The sequence below is a fragment of the Hydractinia symbiolongicarpus genome, chromosome 8 (genome assembly GCF_029227915.1).
Source record: "Hydractinia symbiolongicarpus strain clone_291-10 chromosome 8, HSymV2.1, whole genome shotgun sequence".
Lineage (NCBI taxonomy): Eukaryota > Metazoa > Cnidaria > Hydrozoa > Anthoathecata > Hydractiniidae > Hydractinia > Hydractinia symbiolongicarpus.
In genome coordinates, this window is record NC_079882.1 from 3,285,426 (window position 1) to 3,310,277 (window position 24,852).

The following is a 24,852-nucleotide window of genomic DNA, read 5'->3' on the forward strand; positions in this document are numbered from 1 at the left end:
TTTTGTCTAAAATAGTTTTAATTTTTGGACCAATTTGGCCTAAAATGACGTTAAGTGACAAAAATCAAAATTATGGTGTCACTATTATGTTCAGCATACTTTTTTTGTTAACTGTGCCAAGTTTTGTCGAAAACAAATACCAAATTTGGCCTGAAACGTCATTTAGATGACTTCCAAGTACTTAGAGAGTTTAGGTACGAAATTTAAATCTGTGACGTTGCAATTGATTATTTCGGACATAGTTAGTTACGAGTTAGTAAAAAGAAAAAAAAAGTAAAAATAGTTACCAAGATGAGATTCGAACACACGACTACTCCCGTGTCGGTGCTCAGAGAGGCAAAAATTTCCATTCTTGTAGGACACATTTGCGTTTTAATACAAGCTCACGAGCTTGTAACAAGCTCACGAGCTTGTAACAAGCTCACGAGCTTGTAATTATGCGAAATTGTGACGTCATGAGTATGCATTGAGCATAATTATGGTAACTAAAAAAAAATCATGAAAATGTTCAAAACCCGTCAAAGTGAACGGCCAGAAAACATTTTTAACTCTATATGGCTTTTCAAAAATGTTAAATTAACACCTTTGCACGGCATACTCATGACATCATGCATAATTAGTGAATCTTCTTAGTCCAAATTCTAAAGAACCAATCAAGAATTTTTTAAAAAAAATATTCGAATTCCTAGACAACCTTTTAAGCTCTTTCATATGAGCTCAACTTGATTTTTCACGGGAGGTAACCTCGTCATAAAGTCCCGCAGGGTCTTAGAGAATTCAAAGCTTCAATTTAGTTTCAAAACACCCGGGAAACTCACTTGAAAACAGATTAATTAGTAATTCGATATCAATTTTCTTCTATACATAGGGAGGCAGGGAAGGGGTTTATTTCCCTAGTTAATAAAAGAAAAGTCCTCGATTCACGCCCTAACCCTCACGATCTAACCCTTAAACCTACAAACACAAAACGGACTTTCCATCACTAGTAGTTTTGCGACGCCAAAAAGGAAAGCAGTTGTCAATATACGCAGCAAATATAATTTTTCACTGCTCGCAATCATACCTCAAGTTTTCACATTGTGCATATTACCTAGTGGGCATTTAAAAAATGAACATGCCTTATTGATCTTTCGCAAAACTCACTTGACGAATACATACATATTCGTGTATTGGTAACATGTGAAAATTAATACTGACATGTTTCCTGGCAACAGAAACCTTACCAAACAGGTTTCTCTGCAAATAAAGAGTTGTCATCGTCATGTCAAAGAAATGGATGCGCTTCTTTAAAATAACAACACTATTTATGCTGGTCTTGTACGTAACAGCGAAGTTTAGTGGGTTCTTCAGTATATTATCCAAAAGTTGTGGTAATTCGGTGAATCGTCGCTCATTCGAACTCGATGAAAAAGAAATTTGTTTGAACATACGTGAGGAAATGTTTTTAGGGAGGTTAGAATCCTTCTCAACACAACTCTTGTTGCTGAAATTGTCATCGAAGGACCAAGACATAGATTTGATAGACGAATCTTATGAGGAGGTTCAAAACCTCATTCACCAGATCAAAAAGAAAAGGGTGTCATCCGAAGTGACGAAAAAGACTACAGCTACACCAACTAGAAAAACAACCACAACAACGCAAGCAACTGGAAATTCTCAGCAGGAGACCATGTACAGCTGTGGCGAATATTATAACGGTAGTATGTATGGTTATCCCCGTTATAAAACGGGTTTTGTTCGGGAAAAATGCAAGAGACCACAGCTTCATGAGTCTGTTACACTTATCCTGGATCGACCACGATATTCCAAAACTTTAGTTATGTCGCTTAAAAAGATAACTTTGCCGATGTATATTTTAATGGATGAAAAATCAGAAAGTGGTGCCTTTTCAAAGAACTTACCCAGTTCAGTAAAAATAATATATTTTTCAAATAAAACAAACTATATTGGAATGATCTTGAACTCGATTTTACATGAAGTTGCGACTCCATATGTCTTGATAACCCCGTTTCTCGGAGAGTTTGATAAAAAAACAGTAGATATTGAGCGTCTTGTTCATGTGCAAGAAATATCAAAAGCTGATATTGTCGGTGCTGCTAGCAAGGATATTGATACTGGAGAATGGGACAGAAGTTGCTATCAAACTATGTTAAAATTGTATACCTTAAAGTACACCAAGGGTTACCGAGTCTCAGAACATGAATGCCTTCGTTGTAACTTTGTTTCCAGTCCTTTCCTCTCAAAAAAGAAATTTTTAGTTGCAATAAAATTCAATTCAAAATTAACTCACGGTATTTATGAAGATTTCTTTTTGCGTATCAACCAATCGAGACATAAAATACTGGTTTGCCCCGATGTAATGTTCTACACATACCAACCAACCGTGTTTGATTATCAATTAAAGTATTTTGCAAGAATAAGAGATATTAAAAAGATTGTATATAGCGATGGTTCCGTAAAATGGTATGGCTGCCGAAAAGGATATCCGCACGCGTCAAAGAAAAAATGCACCTTTCAAAAAGGTATGGCAGTTCCTCCCTGTTGCTTGGAGAACCTGAAGGATGCGTTAAATTTCGTTTTCGATCAGTGTTACCAGTTCAACATCACATGTGAATTACAAGAAGGATCAGTGTTGGGAGCTGTGAAGTTTGGAGGTATATTGCCATGGGAACGTGACGCAGATGTATCGGTATTATCAAAAGATTTTTATTCATTTCAAAACCTCTCCTTCGTCTTTCAAAAGGCAGGATACGAAGTAGTTATTCATGAAAACACTACCTGTTGCACACAAGATGGCCGTGTTAAAGGCGGAGTGCTACATATTCGAGCTCATGGATGGAGTGTTCAAGTATTTGGTCAAGATGACCTACACAACTTAGGCGTGAGAACAAGCATACAAACATTAAAGCATTGGTTTCTTCCCGAAAACCCGGGGTTATATGTCCGGAATCGATATGGTTACAGTGTTTATAAGCACGCTGAGCACTGGATGACTGTCAACCATGAAAGTGGGTGGGAACCTTATGTAGGAGGGAAGTTTTCATCGTGTCCAAAGCCTGGACATCACGGATGTTTAGATAGATTTACAGCAGATGGAGATTTACCATTTTTTGTCTGACATGCTACATCTTATGTAAGACCTTTGTTAAACTTGGTCACTTTTCACGTGACGCAGATTTCATTATCATTTTTGTGGGTTTTTTAATACGCTCAATTACTTCATGAACGTGCTAGTCTATATTCAATATTGTTATCTTTTAATAACCTCGTTCCCAGAGCCTGTTGTCTCTTTTATATCGTAACGGCGGGATGACCTGGGCAGGGTTGATCTTTTTAAGGTTCCTTTTAAGTGCAATCCCTTCCCAGGGCATTTTGCCTTCATGATATATAAATACGGCGTTTTTATCAAGTCACCAAAAAACGACAGGTTCCTGTGGTGAGGGGTGAAAAAAGTGAGAAAAAAAAAGTTCCGAAAAAGACTAACTAGTAATTTTTTATTCTTTTACTTCGTACAATGAAAATATTTTAGGCTGCAATTTTTGTACGACGAATATTTTACACATTTTACGAATTATTTACCCTATCTGAGACAATTTGACACATATGCACTGGTGGAACTCTTTGTCTATTTTTAAGGATTTTAAAGTGTACCCCACCCATGGTTACGCATTTGAATTGAAAGAGCGAGCAGTATTAGAAACGCACTTATTAAAAAGCACTAAGGCTGGTTTTCGTTACAACAGTTTCGCTACATTTCCGCTCGAGCAGAGCAAATTCACGAGCTTTTTACCCAAGCATGCGCAATGAATTGAAAGTATCGTCGACTCAACGTAGCTAATAACAAGCTTTAGAGTTATTTTTTAAAAAAGTAAAACTTGTTCGAATTCTTCAGTGCATATTTTTTCTATTGAGTTTTCCGACAATAAAATTCAAGGAAATGTAAGCAATTACGCAGAAAAACAGTGCCTTAAGAACACATTCTCGATCCCAGAGCTCTTTGAGATTAGACAAGTCACCAAAAAGATGACAGGTTGCTGTGGTGAGGGGTGAAAAGGGAGAAAAAAGTTGCGACATAGAGCTCTGAGGACGAGAATGTTAAGAACACTTTTTTGCCATTTCTTTGTTTATATTTTTAACTTTTATACCATGAAGCATCAGCATCATTTCAACCAATAAGAAATAGTAAAAAAAAAAAATTGGTACCTAGAATTAGAAACCTGTTTCTTTAAGACGGTTTATGGAGCTGGTACATGTGTGCTTCCTAAAGTCTGTTGTGAGTCGCATGCAAGCAACCTTGTCTTCGTTAGAGCTGCGTTTCGGGAACTAAGTCTTTTTCGGCAAATTACGTGCGTGAGCTGCAAAAGGCGCGTTTTAGTTAATTCTTAGTTCTCACTTAACATTAGGGTTAACGACAGAATTAATCTACTGGAGGAAAAGCAAACGGAATTTGAAATAACGATTGATGAATTTAAAACAAGTATAAGAAAATATATATCTATACCTATCTTGTAAAAAGAACTAAGAACTTCTAAAGTAACAGAAAAAATTGCGAGCGAACTCTTCGATAAACAAAAGAAGGACAGCATAGAAATTCAGTTGAAGACTCGTGGACCTTAAAAGTAAAGGAAACAAATCGCTATTTTGAGTTTTGTCAGCAATGAATGAGGAAGTTATTACAACTAGGAAACTGAAATCGGCTCACGAAAACCTGGAGCAAACGTAAATATGTTCAGCCAATGCGAATATAAAAAAGATAACGACTGCCAGAAGGAGGTTGGGGATGAAGAAAAACATTTACTTAAATATTTGATTGTTCAGTTCTCTGGAATAGTTACTTTTGTGTCGATTCACATCAAATCTCTTAAAAAAAGAAATGTACCAAAGAAGACCAGACAAATCAAAATATAGGTTTTGCTCAGAATAAAGTTGTTTAATAAAAATTCCACGTCGAACTAATTTGACTCGCTGTAACACGTTACTACTGGATACTAACGAACTTTTGAGAGATGAGGAGGTAGCACTTTGTGTTGCTATAAACTTGTTGGTGTGTAACTCTTAGCATGTAGCCGCGATACATTTTTTTGTTATGTTTTGTTAGGTTTTTTAGCTGAATTTTTATTTTTCTAAATAAATTCGTATTCCTGGTGTAGTGACCATTATATATAGGTTGAGATTAAACTAAATTTATATATTTGAAAAAAAGAAAAAAATTCTCAAGCTAGCTAGGCTTAGCGTAAAGTGAAGAACATGAAGGACTTCTATAGTTAGCTAACTAGGCATAAATCATTTATTAAAAGAACAATTTCTTGTAATTTTTTTTGTTAATTTTTTTATTTTTTGTTTACAAACATTAATATCTAGCTGCATTCTTGACACCAGAGCCCCTTGAGATGAACGAGGTTTTAATTTCAAAGAGCTCTAGGGACAATAATGACCTAGCTGAGTTTTTTTTGCAGGAATATTATGGTTGTAGCCACTAGCTATTTTCTATTACAGAAACAAAGAATGTTTAAAGAATGAAATCCTCCATTGAGATCAACGTGTTTCTTTCTAGCTTTCTCCCAACCAATACTTCTAATATTAAAGTCTGGGTTTAGCTATCTCTTTAATAATAGCCGCATTTTGTCTGTGTGTCCGCGAGAGCCGCGTCCCGTAACGGAATCACGAAATTCTCATAATGCGCACCAATACCAAATGCGATATATTTTTTGTCCACTTTGTTGCGACGGGTGAATTTAAAGGACGGGCGAACCCGTGGATTTTTTTAATAATAGCTGTCGTCTGTCTGTCTCTGCGCGGACCCCCCGCTGAGTTAGAAAATCGTGCTACGGAAACACGAATATCAAATGCGATATATTTTATCCACTTTGTTGCCATGGGTAATTATAAAGGACGGGCGAACCCGTGGATTTTTCCACGGGCAACGACTAGTACCTTTATAATACCTTTGAAAAAAAGACAAGACGCCTGCACAAAATAAATCGTTTAGATCATATTAAATATTATAATTTGCAGACCAAAGTCGTGAATTTATAGTTAAACGTGATTCAAAACGACAATATTCTTCACAAACAATATTATAAAGAGAAATTTTTAACCCGCATGAAAAAAGGAAAAAAATCACGGAAAAATAGCTCGATTGCTGGTAAATATTTTTAACTTACCAACTAACAACTCACAACTCGCAATTCATTCAACTCACGACTGAAAGATTTCCTAGACTCCGTCAACATAGTCGAGGCCTACTCTGCAGAAATTGCAATTTGTACCCACCAGATTGACTAAAAATGCAGGCCAGATTTTATAATTTTAGTATAAAAAAATGCAAATACGCCAATGAATATGAAGAAACAACAACCTATTCCTATTCTAAACATGGAGGTAACAATAAAGATATTTCTGTTTTCTACTTCCAGTTCTAAAGTAGATCTCATGTTTGCCGCCGCCCCTTATTCAATACGCCCCTGGTCTTAATTCCGGTATTCGCACCTTACGTGATCTGCAAGAAAATTGAACTGCAAACGAGTGTGCAGACCAGTCGTTTCTACATTTCAGCATTTTGGCGCCTTTTTTATTTCTGTGATGGCGCGCAAGTAGTTTTCGCGCTTTCAGCATGCAGAAGGTTCTTATTTCGCAATGTTTAATGGTAGCTCAAAACGTGGAACAATGAATCATAAACTTTCCGTTTCGGATTTCTAAAAAAAACACAATAAATATTTTAATAATTAATGTTCCAACTCATTGTTCAATAGCGAATTCGCTTTTGTATTCTAACATGACATTGTAAACAAACCAATTAGGACTCTCTAGAAGTTATTATTATTATTATGAATATTTATACAGGATAGAGCCTCTTTAGTGTACTGTTAGCAATTTGGGTCCTGTGTTCTACCCAAGTTCCCTCACATGGCATGGGTTAACCCGTAGCTGTGGCTAAGACACTTGTTAAACATGCACACGCGCTGTGGACCGAGCAACGGACCTTGTGATAATCAAGCGCGCTCCATAACCGCAACGCTACGCGACACTTATATAGTTTTACAACTTATATATAATTTTTTTACTATCTGAAACTTTCAATTCGTTTCATTTTTTGTCTCTAGGTTAAAATTTATAAATTTCAACCTTGCACGTCTTTCAATCCAACTGCTTTTGGATTTTTACACATTTACTTTTGACCTAGCTTACAGCGTTATCCAAAATCGCGGATTGATTTATGAAACTGCTTTGCAACTATATCGATATTTTCTTGTTGTAAAGTGGGTACAAAGCAAAAAAATGAAAAAAAAGGGAAACCTAATCTCCAGGCTTTTTGCTTTTAGCTAAAGGCGAGGTATGGGTATAAAACTTTCGAAACTAAAATAAGTTAATGTAAAATTTTTAATATGTGCGCGGGATTTGCGGAATGTGAACATTTTAACCGGTTCGTAACCTTTAACAACAAAACCTTTGAATATAACAAATTGTAGTATAGCCCTAGACAAAGTATTCTTGCTGTGTTTTTTTAATTATACTCAAAAAGAACAAAAAGTATTTGGTGGCAAACAAACTACACCAGATTGTGATTTTGGCGGGTAAAGTTCATTAGATCGATCGAGTAGTCTGGTTTTGAATCTATTGTTCATAAATAGGGTCCAGACTTTTTTTTACAACTTATATATACAGTGGTTTAGAGAACGTACTTATTTCTACTTTTTTAAACTTCGTGGAAAGTTATATTAACATTTGAACTAATTTGGTGAGTTAGCACGGTTTTGCTATTATGGATTTTGTTTTTATAGACTGATGCAAATATGTTATTCATGTATGTTACTTATCTTTTTAGTTTCAACTTACTCAACTAAATCATAATGAGTGACGTTCCAGTATCAAACGTTGAAAAAGTCGAGAAAACCCCAAAAACAGGAGAATCAGCCAAAGGAAACGGTCCAGCTAAAGAAGGTATGTAAAATGTGAGAAAAAAAGTATTCCTAAGTTCATTTATATTTAGCTAGACATACAAGTATTAATGTTTCGTCAAAGATGTATTTTTATTTCTTCTCTGTTCCGACCCCGAAGAATCCTGCTGTTATTTTAATCTTTTTATTTTTAGGTACCACGGAAGGAAAGGAAGCTCCTACTGCAGAAACAAAGTAAATGTAAATAAAAAATTTGAAGCAACAAAAAGAATGTAAATTTTGTAAATCAAGTCTTTTTTTCTCCCATTTTTTTTTACTGCACCTTCTAGATTCTTAATCAAAATGACGCAAAACCAAAACAGGACATCAAGAGAATTTTAGCGCCAAATTTTATTTAGTAAGAAATGTCGCATAAATCGAATAGGAGGAGTCTAATTTTAACCTTGAACGAAAAATACTTTCTTCAAGTTTTAGCCCATTCCGCATTAACGCCTTCTTGCGCATTTATGCTCAAAATAAGCTAATAATTTTGAATGAATACCCTTGTTACCTTCCCCCAGTGGCTTCATCACACAGCTTATTTCCTGCATTTGCTATAAAGACGGGCGCAAATGCGTCAAACTATTCATCAAACTGCGATAGTTTGATGAAATCGAATTTTCCATTTGCGTCAACTCGTCAAACACGTTTTTTATCAAAACATTCGAAATAATTTCAAAATGGCGGCTGATATGAGTTCGATGAGTTCAGAAGTTTCTTCATCTGTCCAATCTTTGGCGGCCTTGGCGTTATCAACTTTTAACTTTAGTTCTTTTTTGTTTTTAGCAGCCGTTTTCTTCTTCTCTCTCTTTTTTTTGGGAAACAAATCGCCATTTTTGATCTCTGTTTCACTTTTTTTTGTCTTGTTCAACGTTCAATGAATGACCGAATGAGCATATGTTTTTTTGTTTTGGAATATCAAAAGCAGTATTCGAATGTCGAAAATTCTCGAAAGAGCCTCCACTGTTGATGTTTTTCACTCATCGCGGATTTTAAAAATGACTGATGAAATTCGACACAAATGCGTCAAACAGCCACCAAACAGCAAAACTCGGTTTGATGAATTTTGTTTGATGAAAAGTTCGATCGCGATCAAACTTCATCAAACTCATTTTTTCGAAAAAATCGTGTTTGATGGTTCAACTCAAATGCATCAAAATTTTCATCAAACTCGCTAGTTTGATGGAGTTTGATGAAAAGTTTGACGCATTTGCGCACACCTTAAGGCAACCTCGTGCCTAATTCCTCGGTTTTTGATATACTTAACAGCATAAGAAGCGTTTTTAGGTCTTAAATTACAACAACACAATAAATCTGACTTCTAGTGGATATACGCCCAACAATAGGTCGAAAAACATTTTTCTAACATAACAAGTTTTTCCATGTTATAAATATTAAATTTGTAAAGTATTCAGTCTTTTACTTTCTTCAATAAAAAATAACTTAATTAACTTACTTACAATCACATGGTCTTTAAGGCCAGTATCCACACGCGGAAAACGTTCCGCGGACCGGACCGGATAACGATAAAAATCTGTTCCAGTCTGTTCCGAAAATTTGTTTCTGCGTCTACGACAATAAGAACAGTATGGATGAAAACCATGTGTGTTTTCTAGTTCTTCTAATTAAAAAACGTCAACTGCTAGTAACACATAAGAGTAAACATAGGATGTGGGTAAGGAAAATATTTTTGGAAAGAAAGGCAAAAGAAGAATATCAAGAATAATTCAAGAACTTAGGATCCATGATCATGATTTTTTTTACAAACAGTTTGGTATGTCTCCAGCATGATACGAAGAAGTTCTCAACCTCATAGCCCCACTTATAACAAAATCTGCTACAGCAGCCCGTGAGCCCTAAGGTTCTTCTGGAAGGTTTTGTATTACACTAAGATTTGTGTATTACACTAAGATTCTTATTAACTGGTGATTCTCACGTTACAATTTTGTTTGTTGCTGCGCCAATTTTGATTTGAGCATGCTGGTGGTTTGTTGATCTCACGTGATTATTTTATGTAGATTGTTATTGGTCAAAAATGCTAGTGCGGATTTTGGCCTTTAAGCTCCTTATCCAAAATCAGCTGTAACAACCCAAAGAATATTTGTGAAGCAATGTTTGTGAGCCAAATTTGTGAATCACCCCCGTGAAGCAAATTATATTTGGGGAATTAAGACTGACGGTATTGGCTCGCCACATTCTCATTAAGATGAGGGACGCAAATTCTAACGCAGAGGGCACAGAGGCAACCTTTCCGTGCGAGATTAAGAGATAAAGTGCCTTAGGGACACACCTTCGTGCCCAGGGCTCCTCTATCCGCATATAATAAGGGTAAAGGAGCCCTGGGGACGAGGTTACTGGTGCAGAGGTTGGCTTGGGACGCTCTTTCTGAAACTAAACACTATTTTAACCTTACTGGTATTTTTTTCTTCGCGAATTACAGGATGACACAAAACATAATGACAATTCTCTACGCTACTCCTCTATTATTCCTAGTTCCCTTTGCTCAATAAAAATGTCGTCATACTTTTTTAACAACTCCGGGTTATTTTTTAACCGTGTATGTAAATTCTCTAAACGTTTTTTACACAACTTTTAATTGTCAGGCAAAATTCGACGATCGTCCTTAAAAGGCAACTTTAGTCTCATACCTATGTTCTTCGTTTTTTTTAGATATTATTACTACAATATCTTCTAAAACAGACCTTTCGTTCTCAGCAATTCCCAGCGTCTTTAAATCCCAAAACTTATGCAAAGAGTTTTCTAAATCTCCCTTCCTGAATCCATTTGACTTTATAAACAAAACATGACTCGATGTCCCATAAACAACACTTGAAATAATTCTTAAACATTTATCCTCCCTGGGAATGGGCCCATTCAAGAGCCATCCGAATTCGGATTCTACTGCTATGGGTTCCCTAGCCTTACCAGTTCTTATATTGCTTGTTACTAGGAACCAATAAATATCCGAACCTATTAATAAACCGATTTCATTGCTAATGCTTAAGTCAGCAAGCTGCAAATCTTTTAAAAATTCGTATTTTTCTTTCGCACATTTAACAGATCGGTTTTTATGGGTAAACAAATAATATTTGTATATAAAGCTTCAACCTTAAAATCTTCTCCCCTCCCCTTCAAATGAACAGAAACCTTATCTAAATTTTCGTTTTTTTTTCGCGTCCACTGGTGTCAAAGAACTTTTAACTTAACATAACTTTTTTGATCCCTGGTCGAAAAGAGCCTTCACTTTGACAAACTTTTTTGTCAAAGGGTTTTCTACAAAAACTTCGGCAGTTTGTAATAAAACAAAATTGTTCTTTTGAATAATTTGACAACGCCTTTTTATCGTCGTTGAAATCCTTATTTTGTTTCTCCAAGGTTAGAAATTGGAGACAAATTTTGAATTTTTGCTTTCTTTGATCGTAGTAAAATTGTAACAAATTCTTGCTCGAAGTTCTTTCCTTCACTTTCTCAACTTTTTTCTTAATATAATAAAACAACTCGATCTCCCTCTCTTTTATAAAGGCTTTGTTGGATTGGACTCCCCTTCCCTCTTTCTATACTTCTAGTTCACACTAGGGCTACTTTAACATTACTTATAATAACGTTTTCAGTTGCAAACATGTTGTACACGTTTATAAGAAACAAGCTAACGGCCAACTAGTAAAAGTTCCTTTAAGATCTAAGAACACTATAAAATTTCTGAGTAGGTTTCTTAGTTTACATACAAGAAAAGATGAAACAATGACTTCGCCTCCTCTAAAATGTTGCTATTCCCAACCTCGATCCCAGGCCCGTAGCGTTTCGATTTGCCAGGATATTCTTCCAATTTCTTGTTATACCTGGATGCTATTGATTCATAAGAGGCATATAAAAAAGTTTCTAGTCAGTTTCTTATAAAGTGATTTAAAAAACGTGTAAGAGCATTTCATAACTTGTTTTTTGTGAGCCCTTATTTTTTTAACTTTCCTATTTTCGATAAAATTGCGCACAAATACGCTCGTAATTTTTGAACGATTATGAGCTCCAATATCCTTCCTTAAATTTCTCTGAAATTATTTAGTTTATGGAAGGTCTGATCCATGGTCTAATTTTTTTGTCCACCAATCAGGGATGAGTGGTAAGTATTGAGACGTGTTCACATTTCTTTTTTTATACACACACTGAACTTGAGTGTCTTGGGGATGTCCTTCATTTTTTCAAATTTGTGCTAAAAACGTTTGTGTAAATAGCAAAATTAGTAAAAGGCATTTCGGTCAATGTTCTCAGATACAAAGTCAATTACAAACTAAAATGCTCTCAATTCGTTGGAAACAAAATTAAGATTTCTTAGAAAGAAAGTAATTTTTACGATTTCGTGATTTTTGGCTTAATTGCTTTTCGTGAAATTTAATTCTTGCTAAAAATGATTGACATGATCATTCGCGAATGTTATTTCTCGCAAACAATTTAAAAAGTTATTTCCCTTGATTTCGCTAATTTTGATGTCTCGCGAATTTTTCTTCCGCAAACGTTTCTTCCTTCGAAGAAATAAGAAATAATACATTTCATCTGGATGGGATTTTTCGGTCCAACACGGGTATAATATTTCTACACAAAAAAGTGATTTTAGAAGTACAAATTGAATATAGATAACAATTTTCGCTTTTCCAGTGTTACAAGAGTACAAATAATAAATATTAATAAATATTATTAAAATTCATAAATAAAATTCATGTATAAAAAAGTGAAATAAAAGAAATTTTTATAAATTAAATGAAAAATGATTACAGATTTTAATATTTTAGGGAAAATATATTTACAGAAAGGTTTGATTTAAGTCAAAGGTAAAATAATAGACTAGAAATCATTTTCAATCAGATTCATGTTAGCTTTTATACTATTTACAGTTATTTATTACCAACATAAATACCAGTCTCGATGATATTCTCGATTAAAAAAGGCAAAAGTTTCTTATGCCAACACAAAGCAATGCTTTGTGCGAGATGATTAAAAGTGCGAAAGAAATTCTCTCACTAAAATGACAACGTATAACTATGTTGAGCTACTAAGGCAAAATACTGGCTCTATAGTGACCCTGTTTCACATCTTTTACGTGTTCGTTTATATCTCGATGTCGGTCATTATCTTTTCTCATATGACGAAATCTGGCATCAGTGTACTTTCTAATCTGCTTCAATCTTCTAATCTTCAATTCATGATCCTCAATCTGCTTGTCAACTCTTCGTTGTTCAAAATCATTTTTCCTCTCCTCTTGACTTCTTGCCTAGGTGAAAAGAAACAAAAATCGTTACAACAAGGTAAACGAAAAAGATCATCTTAGTTACATCCTTTTTTCTATCCTCTTTAAGATCAAAGTGACGCACATTTCGGTGACGGAACAATACTCTCATACAATCCAATTATAACTTGTTACCTAGAGAAATTCCATTGGCCGAAACGAACTTCAACAAGACACTTAAATATTATAAAATCTAAACATCTTTTTATTTCTTAGTATTTTTATAATGTGTATATTTAACATTTTAACTATATCTATATATTTTTTTGTTTTTTATTTTTATTAAAAGGACACCGTTTTTAACTGATTTGTACACCCTTTTAAAAAATTCGTAATAATAATAATAATAATAATAATAAATTTATAAGCAAATACTGCTATGAATATGTAGCCTGTCGAGGTGTTGGTGTAGAAAATAGAAAGCAAGTAGACACAGAAAAATAGTTTGCTGAGGAAGCAAATTGTTAGTGTTTGTTTGTTTTTTTTGTTTGTTTTACTTTAAGGTACAGTGAATTTTCAATGAAAACGAAAACGTGAAACCAATCCTTTCAGGCACATCGGTTCCTTAAGTTTAACTAATTTCTTTGGCGTGAAACCCTGGGTAAGAAAAAGTTTAAAGATTGGTTAAATGAAACCCTTTTCTTCGGTCCGGTGTAGGTTCTACTTACCGGGTGTCAACTGTAAATTATGTCCACTTACATTAATACGTTCACCTTTGTCAACCCATTGTTCCTGCGCTCTTTTCTTCTTCATATCGTCATAAACCTTTTTTCTGTCTTTTAACGCATCTATTCTTTCATATTTCTTTTGTTGGTTCTTCAACTCTCTTTGATTTTCGTATTTTCGTTGCTCCTCCTGTTTTCTTTGTTTGATTTTCGTCTTTGAAGCATCTTTTTCAATAGTTATCTTCACTTTTGTGTACCCTTTTCTCTCTGGACCGTTGTGATGATATCTACAATAATACATATATTAGTTCGCAGTTAGTTTAGAATACTGTCCACTAGTCCCCAAGAAGGAGTTTTTAAGTTTAGTTTTAAGCAGAGGTTAAGAATTGAGCAAGTTTGAAATACGTCTTTGAAAACTTTATAACTTAACTTAAATAATACAGTTCGGGCGCTTACTAAGCACATTTCAATTTTATTTACCAGAAAATAAAATTACTACACGACGATGTACAGTTACATACCTTGGCTGTTCTTCTCTTTCTCCAAACTGCACACTCCTATCCTGTCTTGCAATTTGCTCTTTCAGGTCACGCAATTCTCGCTTGGTTTTTAATACCTCAATCCTATCTTTGTCTTTATATGAAGCATTTACAGGTGAACTGGAGTTGCTTGTCTTTTGAGGAAACTTGTCAACCACCCGGTGAGCTATAATATCGTGATGCTTGTAACCCGAATTGTCACTTCTTCCAGGTGTCCAGTTGGATGATCTCTGCTGTATCAGGCGCCGATCTATTTTAAATATACATACGACCTGATGTACGATACAGATACACCGACCTTAAGTACTCAATTCGTGACGCGAGGCTATATATGTATAATTCCCAATTACTTTAACTTCCAATAATCTCAACATTCTTTACAACAAGTCTAAAAGAACACAGCTTACCTGTTTTAACTGGAAATGGAACTCCGTCAGCTGTTTGATATTCTTCAGCTGTAGGCACACTTTGTTTACTCTTGTAACGGCCCGTATAAGCTGTTGTTTCTCTTGTAATAGGACGCCCTACCCAATGTTTTTTTGATCTTTCAACAACATTACTTCCCACTGTTGCAGATCTGTATCTCCTTCTCGGTGTGTTTTCTAGTCTTTTTTTGTTCGTTTTCCACGAAGGAGGGTGGGGCTCAATGTAGGACTCTAGAAAATCATGTTACACTCTTTACAATCGGTTAAGAAATAAGTATAAGTAAAAACAGTTTGTATATTTCAAATTGTAAATTAATTACACAATTTAGTTGTCATTGCAGCCGGAAGAGAAAATTTCACATTTCAATATTGAAAATTTTTTTTTAACTGAGCGTACACTGTGCAATTTGGATTTTTAACGTATTAAACAAAAAATAACATTAAAATCATTTGCTAACATGATTAACCATTAGCGCTTTGATTTAATTCCTAACCTCTAAGTTCTTTGGGTTCAGCACTCCTACTGCGAACATGTCTGCCAATAACACCATCCTCAAAAGAAGATGGTATAGAAGCCAGTAACTTCTCACGTGACGCAGTTCGTTGTCTGATCTTCTTTATTTTATCATATGTTTCAACAGCACTTTCGTAGCCATCAGTAAAACCATTCTCATAGATATAATCACCACGCTTTTCTTCTTGTGCCATTGCCAATAGTTTTTGTTGATATAAAAACTCTAAAATAAAATGCATGCAATCTTATTTCAATTTTCAAATTCTTATTTCATAAACAAAACACCACCCGGAGATGGTATAGTGGTAGCGCTGTCGACTTATAATCATATGGTTGCAGGTTCGAGTCTCCACTCGGGCGCACTGGTAATGTTTTAGCCGGCTTGGAGCCATCTACTGAACGCCAATTGGCTTGTTTGGCAGGCAAGCAAGTTAGAGCAAATGATATACGTGTCTCTTGCGCTAATGTAACATAGTTACAGTCTGAGTGGAGGAAGAGCCAGCCGTTAGGATGGAAACCCAAGGACGTTAAAACTTTCCGTTAATTACTTACGCGTAAGAAAAAAACGTGAGATTTTACACATAACACGCACAGTATAAGATTGGTGTCTTAAACAATAACAACAAAAGACTTATACCTTCTTGTTCTTTCATATTTAAACTAGCCAGTAATTCTTCACTTTCTTTTAACTGTCTATCTAAACGAAAAATAAGGCGTACACAACTGGTTTCCATGACAAACAAACAAATAAACAGAACCATACAAAATTGTTTTCAGTAAAGATGTGCACTTGCAAAGAGTTCTTTCCATACGAACGTACAAAATAAATTCACATTTATTAACAGAAATATTACGACAAGAAAGAATCGGAAGAGTATTTACAGAATTACCACCTCACAACTCAACATAAACCAACCTATTTTCTCTTTTAAGTAATTTCGTGCATTTTTATCATGATCATCATCAGAACCATGCTCATCTTCCTCCTTGTGAGAATACTTTCTCGAATGGCGTTTTCTTTGTTTCTTTTTTCTTGACGACGAAGTAACCTTCTCATCAATACCCCTCACAATTTTTTTGTACACATCAAGTGATATATATACTGCAGATGTAAGAGGTACTCTTTTTATTTCTCCATTGAATAATTCAACTTCAAGTAACTTGTCAAAACCAGTATCGTCATCATCTGAAGTACAAAAATTAAAAAAAAATACTATATAAAAGAAAAGCTAAAAATGTACCTGAAATTATTGTTGTCTTATTTTCAACATGTGCTAGAGATATGACATGAGATAGCACAGTCGGTAGTTCAAACGCGAAGCAAGAATGATCACATGGGTTTTCAAGTTCCACTTACTACACCATAAATGCAACATATGGAAAGCTAATATGCAAGTTTAATTATTATAGTCACAATGTTGGCTAAAATTCCTATTAATACACTTTCCATTAAGGTTATAAATTTTTTATACATACAATTTAGACAGATTCTGTGGTTTTTAATCAAAGTTACAAAAGTTAGGTACGGGTGACACAAAATTACTAATTAATCTATGTTAAAGTTCGTAAGAAAAATTTTAATTTTAATTACCGTTTTGTACTCAGGAAATATCATAGAAGTTATATCACAAAAATTTTCAAAACAAAAGAAAACACCTAAAAAGTATTACCAAATAAATATTCCTTCTTTAGAACAGTTGCTGGAGTAAACTTTTTCTTTTTGGAAGATAAATTCACCAAGACTTTATCTCCAGAGTAAATTCTATGTTGTTTTGCTTCATCATAAAATACTATGTCGTTTAACGAGCATTTCTGTTGGAGTTGAAACTTGATATCTTTTGAAGATTGAAACAGAACTATAACTTGCTCTATTGAAAGCATCTAGAAAAATTTGGATAATATTCTATTATCAGTACAGTTAAGCAGGATTCAAATCAAAACCAAAATTAAAGTATGTGTGTGCATGGTAAAATAATACATATAACAAAGTTTAGATTTACATTTTTAAAACTTACTCTTCAACTCATTACATCATATTACTTCTTACCAGTTTAACTATTGTTCCTTTGTAATAAAATCCACTGCTTTTTCTTTTGGCCAAAACCTTTTTACCAAGATAATTATTGCCATGATCAAGATCAGTTCTTTCTGTATCACTTTCAGTTTCACTTGAGTAATCACTAGCAGAGGATGAACCACTGCTAGAGCCTGAATCTGAAGAATCACCTCTGTACGTCTTTTTAAAGGGGTAAATTTGTTGTGACTTGCACTTATTGTGACTACCACTTGTGAGCAAATGCAAGGAACCATTAGTGTTTAATGCCAGCTTTTCCCAAAACTGCACAACAGACTCATCGATGTTACCATTATTTACATATATTGAATGAATAGGTCGTCCCTGAGATAATTCAGTTATACATTTTAAAACTACAGAAGGTTTTTGATTTGGCAACCCATCCGTAAATATGACAATAGCATCTGAATTATCATCGCTATAGGCTGTGACCAATGCAGACAAAGTATTTGTTGAGGCTTCACAGGTAAGTCCATGAATCCAAGTGGCTGCTAAAGCAAGGTTTTCTTTAGAACAGGAAACCATAGAATTTGAAAACACTTGACTTGAGTTGGAAAATGAAATGACATTGAAACTTCCATGTTCTTGTCTGTATAATGTGTTGTGGATAAGCATCATGGCAGCTTCTTTAATTATGTCAAATGTTTTGTACATGGAACCTGATGCATCAATTATGATTGAAATATTTCTTTCCTTTATGCTTTTTGATATGTCAGTGACATCTCGGTGCAGGCTTGCCATGTCTGCGACAGTCTAAACAACAATGGGCATCGCTTGTAGGTCAGAGGGTAGCTTTTATCGAAAATTCTAATTCGTGTGGATGCAAGTTGACTTGCATGGTCACTTTTAAAATTGTGATGGAAAGTTTTTCTGAAGATTTTAAATAAAAATGTTATCCATGCATTCAATTCCAGAATAAATTCACAAAACAATTACATTAACTATCTTTAGTAGGCTGTTAATCCCAAGGTAAAACTACTACTAATAAAAAAAAACTGATTGTATTTCATGCACAATAGCAAAATCTTCTTGACTTTAACTTAAACTAATATTTAGTTAAATTTCATAATTTCCCATTTTTCATGTTACCCTTAAAAAAAGGAATCTTCTCTGTGTTTTCCAATTATGTTGTGACTGTGGTACAGTTGGTTAAATAATTAATTTTTACATTACGCTGCAATTGCAGTTCATAGAACTTACTCCTATATTAGTATTTCCATTAAAAAAGTTATTACAAATCAGAGCTACAATCTGGAAAACATACCATCCCCTGGAGTGTTATTCTGGGACAATCCTGGGGTACTTTGCAGCACCATAGCACCAAATAGTTAATTTGACTTTTGGTCATCATAATTGAACAACTAAATCAGGCACATGTATGATTTAGATGTTTGAGGCTACACACATATGTTTTCATATTGAGCTTTACAGCTACATGCCAGCTGGTGACAAAATATTTTCTATAATAAAAACTCTCTTTTCTAGGAAAATCTTTACTGTGATGACCTTTACTCTTTGTCATTTTATTTTTACATTTAAAGGTTTTATATTTCTATTTACTTTTCTTTACAAACTTGTTTGTTTTTAAATAAATTGAAGTATTACTTGAATTACATAAAGTATATAAAAAGCACTTATATTCAGGATATCTTTCGTGTTCCAAAATTTACAAAATAGACAACTTAAACAATGCAATGAGAAAATTTGTGCATGGTTGGGCATGGCATTTTATTTATTTATTGAATAAACAAATCTCTAATATTATGAAACTAGACAATTGCAGAAAATTTTTATGAAAAAGATTTCCATTTCCACATTTGCTTTACTCTTCTGATACTCTCTTTGTTAATTCACATCACCAATTTTTCTTAATGACGCATTTGCTCTTTGAGCAATAGAAAAAATAGCAATGTTTAAAGCCGCCATTAACTACATTTTTCTGTTTCAGCAGGATTCATTTTTTTGTTTAACCTGGCATAAACAGTCCTCCCATTTACTGACATTCTTGCCAAGTTGTTACAATATTGGTGTCAGAACTATTCATTAGATAATCATGTGATAAGGACCGTATGCACTAGCCTTGTTAGTTATAAGTAGCTTAACCTACCTTTAAAAATATGTAATGTGTTCTAAAGTTCTTGAAAAAATGAGTCAGTCAAGCAGGCAGCTGGTCAACTTTCCTCCCTGGATTTTTCAATATATATATACCTTTTCCAGAATTGTATGCACACAACATTTAAACAAAGTTTGTTTGTGGTACCCTTTGAAATATGTCAGCTGTTATGCAGGCCTATCATAAAGGGGTGAGCGATTGCTCTTGCTCATACAAAGACGCCCCTAATTCTGAGAAATAGGATAATACTTGTGCCACTACCTGCTTTCCCAGTTCCACATAAAATTTAGCTGGCTGAGCGATTTTGATTTTTAAACTTTGTACCCTAAATTTTTTTTCTAGTAATTATTTTTGTCTTTTAGATTAATATAGAATGTATGTTGGGTTTCGAAATAAAAGTTTTTTTAAAAGGAATACTCTTGCTGATGCACTGCTTGTTCTGCTTGCAGGTACAGTTATGCAAACTTGTTTTATCTGTGTCTCATCTACATTCACCTTTGCACGAGTGAAGGATGGAACAACTAGTAATGAACTGTACTCTGGGTTACCAAGAGGCTGTGATGATGAGAATCATTGTCTATGTAATTATGCTAGGATGTACAGATTGGCAAAAGGCTTTCCTTCATTAACTTTTTCACAATAGAATAAAAATCTTCTACACCAAGTGTAATGGAAGTCTGCTTTCTTTAAAACTTCTATCTTTAATGGAGATCAGTTTTCAATTTTCACAGATTAAAAATATCTTACTATGTTTGATTGACCTGAGGTAGTCTAGGGTTTATCATTTTTTGTTGATTTCCGCCGGGAGATTCTAATGGAGATTAGTTTTCAATTTTCACAGATTAAAAATATCTTACTATGTTTGATTGACCTGAGGTAGTCTAGGGTTTATCATTTTCTGTTGATTTCTGCCGCGTAAGGTGGAATCTTTAAAATCGCCTTGGAAGATATAGAGATTGAGCCTGGATGTAGCTTTAAAAAAGCATCACGTATAGTGTATTTACTCTCCTACCCAGCTTCCCTTTTCAAGTTTTTGCCATGGAGTGCAAAAAATATTTCTGCCTTTTCAAAATTCACATACATTATCTGTGGAAGAAATTTTTGTGGATCTTTTTTTTGCAGAACTTTGGGCCAAATCCGCAAAAATGTTCCACAGAAATTTTAGAAGTCAGTCGAAAATCAGTCAAAAAAATTCTTCTGCAAAATTCTCCATTTCAGCTATCCACAACAATACTACCACAAAAATTTTCATTTCTTCATATTTTGATTTCTTTAGGATCTAAGTTATTGAGTTCTATGTTGCTCATTTGTAAATGTCCTTGACTGTTGAATATAACATTTTAGGGATGCTTTTAGGCAGATTTAGGAACTTTCCAAAAAATTAAAATATTTAAGAAACTGCAAAAATTGGTCTTTGCAAACTGTACACGCAGGTTTTCTTCTTGGAAATACAGACATCATAACTATTTAACGTTTCAAAGTATCACCTGATTTTTTTATTAAAACTTCATAAAATGGTGAAAATGTTATTTTACCTTCATTTATACCTGTCATCTTTGAATATTAAGGGCACAGAAAAATATCACATTAATGTGCTAAGAATACTTTGAATTCTTCATATATGTTTCTTTTTAGTATTTTTTTTTTCTTTTTTAGGTCAGCCATAATGTAACACATCATCAGCATCTCCAAAAAATGTTGTAAACTGCAAACAATAAATTGTGAAAATAAACCATCACTAAAGCTAATGTATATTTATATAATTCATTCTAGTCTTATTTTGGTTAATAGTATTTACTTCACATTATTTTTCTAGAAAACTCGACTTCTATGGTTTTCATTGTTAATTTTACAGAACTTGTATCATGAAATTTTTAGAACTTTCCAGGTAGATCCCCAGTTTTTATACTTTTCTTTTATACTTCTTTATGTGTAAATCTGTATATTTTTGTTATTTATTCAGATGTAATTAAATTAAAGTATATATAAATTGCATTATTTTTCGCCCATATTTAATACTTTTCCGGCCAGGTTACTTTAACCCCTGTTCTTTTTTATATAAGAACAGTGTTATAACAACATGAACCTCAGACTCAAAACCCCAGACTCGAATCATTGTTTTTACAACAACTAAACTACTCAAGAAATGGAATAGTCAAAAAGGCTTAAAAAAGCAGTTAAATTGAAAATCTCAGCCTTGGGTCAATCATTAAACATTTTGCTTTGAGAAAAGTTTCTCTTGACAAGGCGGAAATCTTCAAGATTTAAGGCTTTCTGTTTCTTATTTGTTTCAGTGGCCTCTAGTGGAAACAATCCACTAACTATAGGTTTTTGTGATTTTCTGGGCTAGCCACTTTACTTTAAATATATATTATTGTTATTATTCCCAATGCCATAACAGCAAACCCTACGAGGGTGCTGATAAGCTGCATACGCTGCAAAAAGTGCGGGGGTTTTGAAAAAAATCCAAGTATTCGCCCGAAAAAACCTGCATAGGCCCGAACAATGCCCGAAAAAGAAAAAAAAGAGACACTAATGTGATTCAAAAAAAACTATAAAAATTAAAATAAACTTACTATGTGGTAGCGAAAAGAACTGTTTTTGATGGTTTTTGATAAAGTTATTTTATAAATAACTTATATATAAACTATATTAACTCCTTTCTTTTCAAGCGCCTTCTTCCCAAATATCGTCCGCACGGTTTGTTACAAGGAATTGCATTTCGGGAATGTTCCGGGCGATTTCGGGAAAGTGCGGGCGGTTTCGTGGGGCAAACGTCAATTTTATTCGAAAAGTGGCCCGAACTCGCCGTATATATGCGGGCGTTTGCGGCTTTATCGGCACCCTCTTCAAATACTGTGTGGTGTACAGGGACAAAGGAATTTAGTTATTTTACTTTTTGAATTTTTTTCTTCATTTATATGCATCGCTTGCACAAACAAAGTTATCAAAAATTGCTTTAGCTTTGAAAATATTCTTAGATGATCATATTATTATATAAGCTAGTAGCTAGCTAGCTATATACTTGTTATTTTTTTCTAATTTTTTCCAGATTTACCAGCTCGGGTTTTAAACACTGTAAGTGGATTTTTCAGAGGATGGCAAATTAAAACTTACAAAAATATTTTATTTTATATTTATACATTTATTAATAACAATATATGGCAAAGAGCTGTGGCTAGCCAGCTAGATTTTTAGAACAAAGATAATCACTTTTTGCCCGTAGCTTTTCTAGCACAGCAACTTTAAGTAAAAAAAAAGCGTGCAAAGTTGTAAAAATAAACCTTACTTTTCCTAAATGATCTGTTTACCAACACTAAACATTAACAACCTATTGTCGTGATGGTGTGATAAGTGTGAACGGGATGCAACTGTTTGTTTACCATCATAACTATGGTACCATTATGTTTCGAACGTAAACGATAACTGTCTCGATAAGTCAACTGTCAAGGCGCCAAGGATAGAGTCGGAGCTCCCAGGGACAATCTTCGTCCGCCAACAGCAACAGGACCAGGTCTTTTCTTTGTTTGTAAGAGGCGCAAAAGGAGAGGAGCGCTACCCAACCGTTTTACTGTGTCTGTTTGGTTCATAGATACAAAAGAAGAGATTGTAGTTTTCATCAACTTAAGTAAACTTGCCCCTTTTTTATTCACTAGTTCTTCCACCATAATTTTTGCCTTTTTTCTGATAGCGTAATTTTCTGAATATAGAGATTGGTTGCATCCCGCTTTTAGCTATAAAGCGTTTAATTTTCTCCCTTATTGTAACACAGTTTTTTTAGAGGTCTGTTATACGTAGCCTAAGTAAAACTGACGTTGGCGTGAGATTCTCCGGTCTTTCCTTAAATATGTATTCACTTATAGAAGATTCATAAGACACCGAAGTTAGTTCACTTCGGCAAAAAAATTTCACCTCGCGAGTTTCAACGCGAGTTTTAAGTACGTGAGTGCAGCCAGTGCATTTCTTTCTCGCAAGAGAAAATTTAAAATTCGTATTATTAATTTTTTAGGAGAATTTGCTCCTGCCATTTTCTACTTATAAATAATGCATAGTGTTAAAAAAGCCTTGTTACCAAGATGAAATATACCTTTTCTGGGAACAATGAATAATGCAATTTGATTAATTAATGGTATAATCGAAAAGAATAATATTAATAACTAATAAAAAGAAACAACTCTATCTCGCTTCACGACATCCTTTTTTGTCAAAGTGGAATGCGATTCTGATGTCAGAATAATACATGACGAGGTTGTAAATCTTCAATTTCATAAAAAAAGGCCAATTGAAATGTGTTAAAAAACACATCCTCGCCAAAGCCGCTAGCTGCCGCGGGCCTCAATGTCAAAAAGGCAAAAGACCCTGGGGACAAGTTGTTGGAAAGAAAGATTTGCGGTTGCTGCATACCAAGCGCTTTAAATTGCTTGGATAGAGTTTTTTTCAGTTACGTGAGCGTTTTTTAATGATTTTGATTTAAAAATGGAAAGAAGGCGGAAAACAACATAATAATTCTATTTTTAAAACATTGTGATAATTTTCAAATATGCACCGTGTTGATAAAATTAACAACAAAAGTCAGAAGTAAGTCACAAAATACATTTAGTCATTAGGCCTCTCTTGCCAAAGAACAAAATTTATTCGTAACTTAAAATGTTTAAAAGGTCAAGGATATTCACACATACTTTTGAGGCAAGTTACAAATCGAAATTTTGCGACGAATTCCCCGAACCTTATTTGCAAGAAAAAATCTTTCGATTAGTAACCATTACTGTTTCAAGAAATCGGAAATTGGAGAAATTTTCGTAGCACCGAAGAAGAATGAAAACACTAATGTTATTGTAGTTGATGATTAAAGAAGAAATAAAATCAATCACTTTAACTTCGTGTGAAAAAACTTCCGTGCTTTTTTATGGGGTTTTTTATTCAGCTTATGTTTACATGTGCAAGCTTAAAAAGCCCGAGAATGCAAAAATACTTCAAATCAACGGATCAAAGAAATTTTACATCAAATTCGAAAATCTAAGCACGTGAACTTATTTTTTTTTATATTCTATTTGTGGCTAATTTATCTTGAATATTCATAGAGTACTAGTCGTTAGTCCGTGGAAAAATCCACGGGTTCGCCCGTCCTTTTTATACCGCATTGTGTGCGTCTCGCTACCTGCGCGGCTAAGCTACCATCTTGCGTGACAGACAGACGGACGGACAGACGTATACGGGTATTATAACATGGACTAGTCGTTAACCCGTGGAATAATCCACGGGGTCGCCCGGCGCGTTCGCTCGTCCTTTAAATTTACCCGTCGCAAC

At 34.2% G+C, this 24,852-nt stretch overlaps 2 protein-coding genes and 1 long non-coding RNA gene across 3 annotated transcripts; 2 read left to right on the forward strand and 1 right to left on the reverse strand.

Moving 5' to 3' along the window:
- The first annotated feature begins 1,211 nt into the window (after nucleotides 1-1,211).
- Nucleotides 1,212-3,245, forward strand: LOC130654287 (uncharacterized). The gene has a single exon (XM_057456840.1). The coding sequence runs from the start codon at nucleotides 1,262-1,264 to the stop codon at nucleotides 3,116-3,118; it is 1,857 nt and encodes a 618-aa protein (XP_057312823.1). The 5' UTR covers nucleotides 1,212-1,261; the 3' UTR covers nucleotides 3,119-3,245.
- Nucleotides 3,246-7,596: 4,351 nt separating this feature from the next.
- On the forward strand, nucleotides 7,597-8,184 carry LOC130654303 (uncharacterized). Its single transcript, XR_008984389.1, has 3 exons — nucleotides 7,597-7,738; nucleotides 7,826-7,941; nucleotides 8,093-8,184. It is a non-coding gene; the product is annotated as an uncharacterized LOC130654303 (long non-coding RNA).
- Nucleotides 8,185-12,783: 4,599 nt separating this feature from the next.
- Nucleotides 12,784-22,970, reverse strand: LOC130654284 (trichohyalin-like). The gene is made up of 10 exons (XM_057456837.1): nucleotides 22,835-22,970; nucleotides 17,406-18,185; nucleotides 17,029-17,239; nucleotides 16,275-16,544; nucleotides 15,996-16,055; nucleotides 15,339-15,581; nucleotides 14,827-15,075; nucleotides 14,402-14,669; nucleotides 13,915-14,167; nucleotides 12,784-13,200 (listed from the first exon to the last, which is right to left on the reverse strand). The coding sequence occupies exons 2-10, from the start codon at nucleotides 18,171-18,173 to the stop codon at nucleotides 12,982-12,984; spliced, it is 2,541 nt and encodes an 846-aa protein (XP_057312820.1). The 5' UTR covers nucleotides 18,174-18,185; nucleotides 22,835-22,970; the 3' UTR covers nucleotides 12,784-12,981.
- Between the last annotated feature and the right edge of the window lie 1,882 nt (nucleotides 22,971-24,852).

What these genes read in the sequence shown, in the direction of transcription:
- LOC130654287 (XM_057456840.1), top strand. Translation starts at nt 1,262, where the DNA reads ATGTCAAAGAAATGGATGCGCTTCTTTAAAATAACAACACTATTTATG.
- LOC130654284 (XM_057456837.1), bottom strand. Translation starts at nt 18,173, where the DNA reads ATGGCAAGCCTGCACCGAGATGTCACTGACATATCAAAAAGCATAAAG. An exon ending in TTACTTAAAAGAGAAAATAG is followed by an intron (nt 16,056 to 16,274) that starts GTTGGTTTATGT and finishes TTTTTCGTTTAG; the next exon opens with ATAGACAGTTAAAAGAAAGT. An exon ending in GAAAGAGAAGAACAGCCAAG is followed by an intron (nt 14,168 to 14,401) that starts GTATGTAACTGT and finishes GTATTATTGTAG; the next exon opens with ATATCATCACAACGGTCCAG.